At 44.4% G+C, this 13,213-nt stretch overlaps 1 protein-coding gene across 1 annotated transcript in view; it reads left to right on the forward strand.

Annotated features, from left to right (window-relative positions):
• LOC126095428 (uncharacterized) overlaps positions 1-13,213 on the forward strand; it is a 1,192,014-nt gene that overhangs the window by 1,052,244 nt on the left and 126,557 nt on the right. The window contains exon 7 of the mRNA XM_049910223.1: positions 2,220-2,291. Coding sequence (XP_049766180.1) covers positions 2,220-2,291 — 72 coding nt within the window. The remainder of the gene's footprint in view (positions 1-2,219; positions 2,292-13,213) is intronic.

The following is a 13,213-nucleotide window of genomic DNA, read 5'->3' on the forward strand; positions in this document are numbered from 1 at the left end:
CCTACATTTTAATATGGACCCTTTATCATAGAGCACCTTGGTTTACGTCGTGTTAATAAATCATTACCGGAGGTGAAAGAAGTGATGAATAACGGAACAAATCCTAGGGATGACTGAAGATTGGCTCCTAAACCTGTGGATTTGTAATCTCACACCTAATCTTTCAGCCACTCAGCCACACTACACTAAAAAATTAATCGTTATTGCATGTTCAAATACAGCTTGGGAGTCTTCGTCACCATGTTGCTCTCCTGCCCTGTGAATTTAAATCTGGATCTACAGATCACTACGATTATGGCCACATTCTGTCTTTGTTCATCGTTGGCAAGAGACGAACCAGTTTTTCCCTGCTGCAATGTCATCGGAATCAGGAGAGAGTCAACATGTGACGAAAATACTTTCTTCGCCCTGAAATGTGCAGGATTTTCATTGACACCTCGCAAAATAACAGCTGGGGACTCATTCCTGCGATTCGAATACACACAAAAAAAAGCAGTACTAGGAAACCAGATCTGATCTTTACACAGTTTCTTGTTTTTACTGAGTGATGTTTTTGTATCACTATTAAAGTCCAACACCTGAATGGTCCGACAATCTCTAATCTTCCTACCCTTTCTTGTAATTGAATAATTAAATATAATTCTAAGAGTCGGGGCAAATTTGCAACTCTGAGTAATCATGTCGGCTCACTATCGTTCTTAGGAGTGGGTCACACACCACTACCATTCACACCATGCGCAAACACCGGCTTAAATTCATAAACATTGAAGTGATCTTACGGTCAAATGTCTAAATTGGCGAGATTTCAAAATTATGTGAATGAAATTATTATGAAAGAATAAACAGTATAAATCTCAAAGTATTAATCAAGTGTGCCAGAACAAAACAAATAAATTTTAAATGAAATCAGGTTTGTTTAAACCAGTTCGAAAACATTCTGTGAATGGTGGCCTTACACAGTGAAATACAATAAATGAAGACCTAAAGTGCTGTTGACTTTTACAAAATATGCAATCTAGAAAAGGAACGTCTGTACCACACTTTAAAAGCAGTCACTCCAAAACGCTGGAAAAACAACGTTCAAAGCTCCACAGAAGTTAAACTGTCTTAACCGTTAGTCAGATTCAATCGCCAAACTCGCCGAAATTACGCTGTCTCATCAAGAGTTAAAGTTATTTCACATGCACGAGCTACTCGGCACCCAAAATCGATTACTTCAAAATCCACACCGCACCGCCAACTGACCCAGGTCCCTTCCAAACTGACGGCTAAATACATAAGAATTTACAGTAGAGTCACCCAGTTCCATTGCCTAGCGTCTGTATTATGTCCTAGCGTTAAGTCCAATAGAAAACAACTTGCATTACATATTAAAGCCGAGGTTAAAGAGAACTAGGTTTCGTGTGCTGGTTCATATATTGTATAACTGCGGAGAACTCAAAATTCTGATACGATTTGTATATTCATTATTAATTAATTGGGCTGTAACTCTAGTTCTGCAGGGGCCACAGATGTGAGACAGTCAGTGGCATTAGCTGACACCTTAAGCTAGCATCTGATACAGTAATTGTGTACAAATCTCAACCGATTAAGTAGTTATTTATTTTTATTTGGCAGGAATACACGTTTCATACAGTTCGTAAATTCTATAATACTGATGCTACGTTGATGGGCTTAGCGGCAATGAATTCGTCTCATTGTCGCATTATTTTGGTATATCTGGTTACCGTGTATGGCCTTCCTAAAGAGTAATTATATATTTCATGAATAGAATAGGTCGCCATACTTCGGTTGCTTTCACCTAGGCCGCCATTGCAAGCCATTTCACAAAAGAAGCGTGGTTCTGAAGTTTTCACACCTTTTCAGACTCGGGGAAAACAGAAGTACTGCTCTTCTCTTACCTGCGGTATGGTCCCCCCAGCGCGGGTGACCTGTGTGCTCTGCTTTTAACAGTTCTGTGTTAGCTTCAGGCCGCACTGACCAGTCCCAGTCTGATTTCTTCAAAACCTGCCCTCGCTACTGCCTGTCACAAGGTAGTGGCCGTAATCTTCCAACTCCTAACCACATTAATCATGTTTTACCGCATGTTCGGCCACCACCACCGTGGGTGTTGTGTTACACAGTGATGCCTACAGCAGTGTCGGCTCTGAGCCACGTACCTGAAGGTGTCGGCGTCGGCTTGGACGGAGAGTTGTGCATTGGTGTGGTGTGTGTTGCAGGTGTTCGCCGCGCCCTATCATGGAGCTCTCCGCGCTGCCTGGTCCCGCCGTTGACAGCGCCTGCTGTCGCCAGTGAGTATCGCCATTGGCTGCATGCGGTGCTCCCCAGTTCCCAACCAGCATGGTCTCCATCCCCCGTAGATACTAACTGTGGCTCTGGTTTGCGGTTGTGGATGTCTATTACCCTCACTGTAAATGTTATTTCCATATGCCTTTAGCCCCTTGGACGTAGCACACCGATGTCTGTAGAGCTAAGAATGCTGTCACTGTAAGTTGTTCACAGCTCTATGAAGGATTGCCAGCATGTGTCTCTCTTCCTTGTTAACCTCTGTGTTCATCTAGTAATAACGTGATGTTTCTTCACAGACCTACGCTTTTGATTTCGTCGAACTTCGAATACCTGTTTTGCTCACTATTAGTCCCTAAAATGTCTTTAGCCAAAACTGATCAGAGTTGTTCGAGGAGTTCAACAGCAATAAGCTAATACCGATTTTAATATGAAAATTTCTGACGTATCTGGCAGCGTCATTGAGTCTAAAGCATTCTGTCTCCAACTCACTGTTGGATTCTACTTATCCTTTTCTGTTGAGGAACTGGGAGCTGTCACTCAGCATGAGAAGGGAGTCCAGAAGAAGGTCCCATTAAAGGCACAGAAAAGTCAAAACGGAGAATAGAGTATTTTTAGTACCACGTCGTCAAAGTTTTGAATATCGGTAGGTGACACATAGAGAATTAGTTTGTTGTTAACATTCCGTTTATGTAGCATGCTGTGAGACTAAAATTGTGACGCTTCCCTTGGCATATCTCAAAGGAATACAGAGCCCACCGGCCGCTGTGGCCGAGCGGTTCTAGGCGCTTCAGTCTGGAACCGCGCTGCTGCTAAGGTCGCAGGTTCGAATCTTGCCTCGGGCATGGATGTTTGTGATGTCCTTAGGTTAGTTAGGTTTAAGTAGTTCTAAGTCTAGGGGACTGATGACCTCAGATGTTAAGTCCCATAGTGCTTAGAGCCATTTGAACCATTTTGAATAGATAGCCATAATCCCAAGCGCTAATGTCCGGAATATAATTTAGATCTGTCTAATATTATTATGCTACGGTGTACTACAGCTCTTAAGGGAACGTAATAAATCGCCAGGAGAGAGTATTTTCCCCAACACAATGTACGCCCGGGATCCTAAGTAGGCGTCTGACTGCGTAATGTTAATATTCCGCCGCTGCATGGAATGTCTCTCCAAATAGTTAAATTAAACGTTGACATTCCGGAGAATAAACAACTATCATAGCCTGGAAACGGCGATTATGATTTTTCGTACAAAGTTTTGTATCATTTTAAATAAAATGTGACTATTGCAGACAAACTTTTCCCATAAGTTCACGTTCGGTTCATAGAGTACAATATCGGTAGAAAGGTAAAAATTTTGTATATTCTCCTTTAAAAACTGCTCCTCTTTGCTTTCTCTAACCTTTCAGTAGAAAAAAGAAAAGTAAACAAAACAAAATTAACGAAGAGGTTATGCAAATGCGTCACAAATTGATAATGATACAGGTGCTGAAAGAAAATACAGAATTATTAACTTTGGTGGCCGATGGATTGAATATATGTCATGTTGTAGCGCAGTAGAATAGTAAACAGATGACATCTCGATACCAGGGCATAGCTTCTTGGCCAATTTCATTCCGTGTACTGAGCTGGACAGTAACTATGCCTGGCAGACAGATACACGAACAGTGTACCCAGATGTCCGCATTTGAGAGAGGGCGTGTAGTTGGCGTCAAAGAAGCTGGTTGGAGTAATCGGCAAATCGTTCGACATTTGAATTCCAGTATTCGACGATGTTGATAGGAATGGGTGGGTGAACCATGGCCGAACACAGCTTGCAGAAGAAAGGGGTCGACCTAGAGAGACGACAGAACCTGAGTACCGAGCAATCACCAGAGAAGCACTCAGAACCTCGGTTTCATCTTTGTCATCGTTCTGAAGTCCAGCTGGTACTTCAGTGACCACAATGATCGCTGTTAGGTGGCTCACACAAAGGAAGCTGAGCTCACAGCGCCCCTACCATTGAGCTCTGTTCACCAACAAGACCGGTTGCAGTGGTGTCGTGCACATACGGCCTGGAAACTCATTAACTGGGGTAGAATTGTTTTCAGGGATGAGTCCCAATTCGAACGAAGCCCCGATGACCGGCGAATGCGTGGCTGGAGACACCACGGACAGCTGTAGAATATCAGCCTGACTTTCGTCCGCCACACAGCTTGACATCTAGGAGTGATGGTCAGGCGCGCCAATTCATTTTATAGCAGGATCCCTTGTGTTGTAATCCGCGGCATCCTGACAGCACAGCGGTACGTCCTCGATATTCTGCGCCCCGTTCTGTTGTTCTTTATGGGAAGACATCCTTATCCTTTTCAGCAAGATAATGCCCGCCCACACACGGCGAGAGTTTCTAATTCTTGTCTTCGTGCTTTCAAAACAGTACCTTGGCCAACAAGGTCACCGGATCTCTCCCTACTGACAACTTTTGGAGCATTACGGGAGGGCCATCCGACCAGCTGGGGGTTACGACGATGTACCACTCCAATTGGGCAGAATTTGGCACAATATCTCTCAGGAGGACATCCAATAATTCCATCAATCAATGCTAAACCGAAGAGCACCCATTCGCTCTCTCCCACTGTCACTGCACATCTGATCATGTAAGTGTAGAAAAGTTGTGGAATGTTTTCAAAGAGATAGTATCGACAGCAATTGAGAGATATATACTACATAAATTACTAAGTGATGGTACTGATCACCCATGGTCCACAAACGGATCAGATCGTTGTTGCAGAAGCAAAGAAAAAAGCATGCCAAATTTAAAAGAACGCAAAATCCCCAAGATTGGCAAAGTTTTACTGCGATTCATTGGCAGAACACTTAGAAGGTGCAATAGGTCTACTTAAGAGACTACTTTCACCACGCTTGTCCGCCTGTTCTGGAGTATTGCTGTGCGATGTGGGATCCGCATCGGGTGGGACTGACGGATGGCATCGTAAAAGTACAAAGAAGGGTAGCTTGTTTTGTATTATCGCGAAATAGGGAAGTAGTGCCACAGAAATGATACGTGAATTGGAGTGGTTATCATTAAAACAAAGGCGTTTTTCGTTGCGACGCGATCTTCTCATGAGATTTTAACCACCAGTTTTCTCCTCCGATTGCGAAAACATGCTGTTGGGACACACCTACATAGGGAGAAATGACCATCACGATAAAATAAGAAAAATTTAAGTGCTCGTTTATCCCGCGTGCCGTTCAAGAGTGGAACGGTAGAGAGACAGCTTGAAGGTGGCTCATTGAACCCTCTGGCAGGCACTTTATTGTGAATAGCAGAATAATCACGTAGATGTAGGTTTCCAAATGCGCATTAACATGCCGAAACCGTATAGCTATGGGATAAGGCAAGAAAAGAAGGATTGTAAATTATTAAAATTAATTTCCCCTCTTGTTCTTTTTTCTTTCTCTCAGCAACGAATTGTGTTTAATTGTGGCTTTCGTTTTAAACTAAAATTTTAGGGATTACGAAAGATACTGAATCGTTACGAAATTCTGTGAATGAATAACAACAATTCTACTCCAATCATAGTTTATTAAATGCATGTTTGAAAACAGTTGGAACAGGTGTTCAAACAGTCTGTCACAAGCTTCATTACAAGCTTTGATACCTTTGCGGCAATGGCCGTTAGGCTTGTCGATCAGGGCAGAATTCCGAATTCCATCATGAAACACACATTTGATACAGCACTTAGTTCAGCTCTGTCGCAGTTGGAGTATTTTATGTGTGACACTCCTGGTATGCACCCAAAACAAAGAAAAAGAGAAACTGGTTGCTGTACATCAGAGGAACTTGCCGGTCATGCAACTGCTCCTGCTTGATATACCCAGCGTTGCCCAAAGCCAACTGTTGGCTGCACTCTTTTGATGGCACAGTTTGTTTTCTTTGCTGCGATGTTAACAATGTGGTGCACATTACTGTGATTGCTATTAAGGCTGATGAGATGATTGCTTTTCACGACGTGAGACAGAAATCGACTGTATTCAACAAAGATATACATTCATTGCTGCAAAGATATTAAGCATGCATTCATGTTCAGGCAGGCTACTTATGACGTGTCCATAGATTTTGCATGTTTTCACTATGTCATTTCATTCATTCTCTACTTACAAAGAAATTAAATGGATACCTTAAGCGCCACATGCAAAATGTTGGGGGTATTTCGAGCTAACCAATCTTACTGTCGGTTTAATATTCTGTTCCAGCTGGTCTGAGCGAGATATAGATTGTTCCCCATGAACTTAGATACAAAAGTAACAAATCCTATAAGGGGAAAATGGCCCTTTGTAAATGAATCCTGGGTGTCGGTTCTCCCTAAATCATTAAGAATGTATAGTTGGAGTAATGAATTGAAAGTCTTGGTCCAAATTAACGCCAATTGCAATTGTTCATTTACGAGGAAAAACTGCACATTGAAATGAATAAGAAGGATACAAGAAAGGACAAATCTTTAACACTGAAACGATTTAACTGAATACTCAATGAGGTTGGCAAGGCCAACAAGGAGGAGGTAACATTTGAGTGACCCTCGTCTCAACAATCCGTTCTTTAAAACGCATAATCGCGGTTAGGAGCACAGAAATTCCTCCGATCATACCAAGAAACATGGTGTAGACTCCACATGCAAATTCCTAATTCTGCTCGGTCGTGGATCAGCCTTTGACTATGAGACAAGAAAGTGAGTCACATTGCCTTTTCTACTAAATGAGTCGAAAACACCTAACAATGACCCTCTCAAGATAACACAATCCCCAAGCTGTTCTTACGAGAATCTACAGCTGAAGGAGACGAGACCTGCATCTGCTGGCAGCAGCAGTGATGTGACTAGGTGAGTATTGAGATCACAGCCTGCTGCTCTCAGCCAAGTCTGTCTTCTTCCACGTCCCTATTCAGATCCTCTTCCGTGTCCCTATTCACTTTCTATTTGCTCTGCAGAAAGTCTGCACAAATGAGCTTCCACCAGTGAGAATCGTTCTACCAGTGTGATTAACCTAAAAGATTTTTCTCAGTTGCACTCTAATATTCCACTTAGCAGATACCTTTTTGTTGCCCAATGAGCTGCCTACCTGCACATGAAAGTTTGAGAACCAGAGTTCCAGACTCCAACCTAGTTTTTTAGGTACTCAATGAGCTGAACCTCCCCACAAGAAGGAGAAGAAAATTTTTTTGACAGTGACTGCCTCATAGCTTCCCACGTGGAGCAACGAAGTGGCTATTCCTCGAGGAACCCGGCTTCCGTCAGTTTTCTCGGAAGGCCGGTTGGCGAAAACATAACACCACGATGTCCTTTGAACAGAGATTCCGACTCGTAAAAAACTTATCTTGCATTGACTTGGATGCGTGTCATTGTCCCTCAGACTGTTTAAAAGTACTCCACGACTGCACACTGTGGGACTAAACACGGCTTCACAAAGTCGTGCAACTGGTTAAACAGAGAACGTGCTATCAAATAACCATAGGAAAAAACCGAACAAGTGCGCTCTGGCGGTTTTATATACTCATGCTCATAAATTAAGGATAATTGCAGAATGTTGTGCCACACAACGTGGCACTACACAAAACCGGCATTAATAACATAGGCACATAGGGAACACACACGACACAGATCTGTAAGTCCACGGTATTGGTGATAAGTTGAGTAAACCGTCCCGAAACACATGTGCTACAAAACGGCACTGTTTCCTGCGCATGTACCCCGACATCAATATGGGATATGATCACCATGCACACGTACACAGGCCGCACAACGGGTTGGCATACTCTGGATCAGGTGGTCGAGCAGCTGCTGGGATATAGCCCCCATTCTTGCACCAGTGCCTGTCGGAGCTCCTGAAGTGTCCTAGGGGTTTGAAGACGTGCAGCAATACGTCGACCGAGAGCATCCCAGACGTGCTCGATGGGGTTTAGGTCTGGAGACCAGGCAGGCCACTCCATTCGCCTGATGTATTCTGATTCAAGGTACACCTTCACGATGACAGCTCGGTGGGGCCGTGCGTTTATCATCCATCAGGAGGAAGGTGGGACCCGCTGCACCCCTGAAAGGGCGGACATACTGGTGCAAAATGATGTCCCGATACAACTGACCTGTTAGATTTCCTCTGCCAAAAACATGCAGGGGCGTACGTGCACCAATCATAATCCCCCCCCCCCCCCCCATCAAACCACACCTCCATACAGGTCCCTTTCAAGGACATTAGGAGGTTCGTATCTGGTTCCTGGTTGACGCCAGATGAAAACCCGGCGAGAATCACTCTGTTCAGACTATACCTGGACTCGTCCTAAACATAACCTGAGACCACTGCTCCAGTGACCAGTCTGGAACCGCGCGACCGCTACGGTCGCAGGTTCGAATCGTGCCTCGGGCATGGATGTGTGTGATGTCCTTAGATTAGTTAGGTTTAAGTAGTTCTAGGGGACTTATGACCTCAGATGTTTAAGTCCCATAGTGCTCAGAGGCATTTGAACCATTTTTTTCCTACAGTTTATAAATAAGTTGCTGCTGTTGCGAATTTCCTTCCATTATACAGTGTGCAGTGGACTACAATGTATACGGGGAGGAGCTGAAATTCACCAACAAAATTTCGGAGTTTGTGCAGCGTTATTTTCCAAGTATTTTGGTATAAGGGACTCATGGTATGCGGTGGCTCGTTATAAAGTAAACACATTTCGTTTGATTTCTTACCTCTGTTTATCTTTCTGTAAGTGCTGCACTCGAAGTATATGACAACTGCGCAGATGTCAACGGTGTGACTTGTGTCTTGTCTGGAAGCAACACTGTCCAACAGTAACTCTCACTTTACTCTTCGCCCTTTAACCTTCATACAGTACTGCTCGCTTCTGTCCTGGGTTTGTTTTTCCGTAGTGTCAACTTTACATTGACGGTGAAGCACTGTAACTTGGGTAGATCTACTGATGAAGAGTATACCTCGTGCATCGGTTCCCTAAAAGCAATCGAAAAGTGGCAAAGTTACGCAGCCACAGCGACGACGTCACAGTACTCTTGCACGAGGGCTGTAGCATTATTCTGTGTTTTTATGTATATTACAGGCTTTTTGACAGCCGTGAAAGTATTATTTTCAGAGAAACAACTGTAATTGTGATAACAGGCCGAGTAAATCGTAACTATACTATTACTCTGCAACGAGCCACTGCAGACCACGGGTCCTCCGTTCCAAAATACCTGTGAATAATGTCTGAAATTTTGCCTGACGATTTCTGAGACACCCCATGTAAGTTTAAAAGAACCAGTCCACGAGGAGGACTGTACAACTGTTACATTGCCTTCATAGTAAGAGAGGTGTTCAGTAAATAATGCAACGCTTTTTTTCTCGGCCTCTTTCGGATGAAAAATACCGGAATTTTTTGTGGGACGTTGTGGAATAACCCTATAGTTCATCAAGTTCCGATACGGGTAGGCGCTATACGCAGCCTTCAAAATGGCATCTGTAGCGGAGAACAGTTCCAAGCCGAGAGTGTCACTGAATTTCTTTTGGCGGAAAACTACACATCGCAGATATTCATAAGCGCTTGTCGAATGTCTACGGATATCCGCCAGTGAACAAAAGCACGTTAAGTAGTTGAGCGAGGCTTCTTTCGTCATCGCAAGGTCGCTCAATAGCCTATGCGATCTCCAGCGTGCCGGTCGTCCGCACACAACTGTTACTCCTGCAGCGTCGGAACGTGCGGACACTCTCATCCGGGTGATCGACACGTTACAATCAGACACCTCACTGCTCAACTGGAGCTCTCTGTTGCTAATGCTGACACACACGTCCAACAGTTTGGGTACTCAAATGTGTGTACCCGCTGGATTCTTCGCCGCCTAACAGAAGACTGTAAAGAGCAGCCAAGGACAATCTGTGTGGAGCTGCTTCCGCGTTACGAGGCTGATAGTGATAATTTTTGTCGAACATCGTCACAGGCGATAAGACCTGCGTCCACCACTTCGAACAGGAAACAAATCGGCAGTCAATGGAGTAGCGCCACACCACTCTCCTCTGAAGAAAAAGTTGAAAGCAGCACCTTCAGCCAGTAGAGTCATGGCGACGGCCTTCTGGGACGCTGAAGGGGTTATTCTGTGATGTTCTCCCTCATGGCACAACGATCAATTATTAACAGTATTGTGCTACCCCAGGAATATGGAAAAAACTTCAGCGTGTTCATTGCCAAAGAAAGTCAAATGAACTTCTTCTCCGTAACAACGAAGCGCCTGACGAAAGCCTGCGCTCCGGAGTGGCGATCTCTAAACTTCGTCGGCCTTTTCTACCTCATCCACATTTCGACTTCCATCCGTTTGGCCCAATGAAGGCTGCACTCTGCGGGAAACAGTACGTGGATGATGAGTAGGTTACTGATGCAGCAAGACGTTGCCTCCGACGTCGGCCAGTAGACTTGTACCATGCAGGCATACAGGCCGTCCCAGTAAGGTGGTGTAAAGCCGCCACACTGAACGGAGATTGTGTTGAAACATAGAGTTTTGCTGCCAAAAGAGAGGGGAATAATATAGTGTATTGGAATCATGACTAAAACGGAACTGCTTTCAAAAAAAATGTGTCGCATTACTTATTGAGTGTGTCTCGTACATTACACGCATTGATCATGACTCACTCACTCCGTCTGCAGACCAAAAGTGGCCCATCGGGACCATCCGACCGCCGTGCCATCCTCAGTTGAGGATGCAGATAGGAAGGGCGTGTGGTCAGCACACCGCTCTCCCGGTCGTTACGATGGTTTTCTTTAACCGGAGCTGCTACTATTGGGTCGAGTAGCTCCTCAATTGGCATCACGAGGCTGATTGCGCCCCGAAAAATGGCGGCTGGATGGTCACCCATCCAAGTGCCGGCCACGCCCGACAGCGCTTAACTTCGGTGATCCCACGGGAACCGGTATATCCACTGCGGTGAGGCCGTTGCCCAGTGATCATGAGAATAAGACATAAGAGATTACGATGCGTAGGCAGAGATATAAGTGTTGGTCAAAAATATTGAAACACCAAAAACACGACACATTGCCAGCCTAATGAGCTGTAGGAAAACCGTTGGCATCCAAAACAGTTTCCCTTCGTCTCGAAATGGACGAATACAGGTACTGTGTCGTTTTCAGTGGAATCTTGTACTATTCTTCATGCAAAATAATGGCAAGTTCGCCGGCCGGTGTGGCCGAGCGATTCTAGGTGCTTCAGTCTGGAACCGCGCGACCGCTACGGTCGCAGGTTCGAATCCTGCCTCGGGCATGGGTGTGTGTGCTGTCCTTAGGTTAGTAAGGTTTAAGTAGTTCTAAGTTCTAGGGCACTGGTGACTTGAGATGTTAAGTCCCATAGTGCTCAGAGCCATTTGAACCATTTGAATGGCAAGTTCTGGTAACGATAATGGATCTGGGTAGCGATCACTAGAGATGGGCAAAACTGTTCTTTTCAGAGATCGGATCAGAACTGTTCACTCCCTGAAATGAATTAGCTCTTTTTCATGACTCACCACTCATTTACAATAGAAAATAAATGGAAGGCACATTGCCCTTTAAACTTGGTTTATTCCAGTACTATACCTGTATTTTGATCTTATTTGATCCTATTTTGAAGTAACACAGATAATGAGTAAGAATTTTGTATTGTTTATTGAAATTTCCACGATATGACCAAGTTTTTGATTATTGATTTATTTTGCACTATCGTGGTTTTTTGGGTGATCAGAAAATGTTGTAACTTGAGATCTACATTAACAATATATTTGGCTATAATGTATTAAAATTTCATTAACCTCGTACAAATACATCGCAAGCCATATATTTTTAAAGTGAACGTTTCCTTCCGAAGACGCCTAAAATCGCAAAATCCGTACCAGAATAAGAAAAAAATATATATAAATTTGACTGTAAGACTACAATGCTGCATATAGCCTTACGCAGAATAAAACAAGGAAAACATTGGTGTATCACATTTTGCGATACGTTTATCGGTTCGCTCGTAATTAAAGCGTAAATTCGAGTGTCCATAATAAAAATCCTATAGTAAGAGGAGTCGTCAGGGACCTAATCTGATCAGTTTAAACAAATAAAAATAAAATAAAAACAAATGATGTATACATAACATAATAATGTAATATACATAGCGGTATTACTACGAAGAACAATATCCAGTAGAGACGAACTCCGATGCAGAGGCGCTGAGTCAAGCAGGTCGAGCCGCGAGCTGTATTACTGCGTGAGCTAAGACCGCAGCGACCAGAGTGACACCTGAGTTGCTTTGCTCAACGCTCTGGCTAGAGTCGAGAACGGTGGGGTGAGCGTTGAGTGGGCGAGTTCCAAGGATGAGGGGAGCGGTGAACGGCCACCAGTCACCCGCTCCGTGACAAATCGTCCGTTCTCTTGCGAGCAGGTTGTTGCAAGTAGTTCTTATGTTCTCCGCTAGGAGGCTCTCTGTGCTGTTGCTCGTATCAACCGCCCAGAGGGCAGGATGTGTGACTGAAAGGATCGCCGACAGAGTGCGATGCTAAGTTAAGGTGCGCCAGACACTGCACGCGGCAGAGGAAGCACAGAGACGGCACGGCATATGTGAAACACAAAATCCAATGGGGCACTGCACAATGCAGGCAGCCAAGGTAGAAGCAGGGCAGAGGCCGGCGCCGACTGTGTTGTGTGGCGTGCACTGTGCTCTGACCAGCAGAGGCGCCGCTGATATGCTCCGTCTCTCTCTCTCTCTCTCTCTCTCTCTCTCTCTCTCTCTCTGCCGTGGGAAACGTTTGGAGCTACCGTTCTTTTTTTCTGAATCACTGATTGTTCACTCCTTTGAAAGATTCAACTCTATGAATCAGTTCAGGAGTGGATCCCCCATCTCTAGCGATCACACGCCCTTCTCTCCAAAGTTGACCACTAAGGCTCAGTAATACTGAGACCTGGAGACTGACG

This window comes from Schistocerca cancellata, chromosome 8, assembly GCF_023864275.1.
Source record: "Schistocerca cancellata isolate TAMUIC-IGC-003103 chromosome 8, iqSchCanc2.1, whole genome shotgun sequence".
Taxonomy (NCBI): domain Eukaryota; kingdom Metazoa; phylum Arthropoda; class Insecta; order Orthoptera; family Acrididae; genus Schistocerca; species Schistocerca cancellata.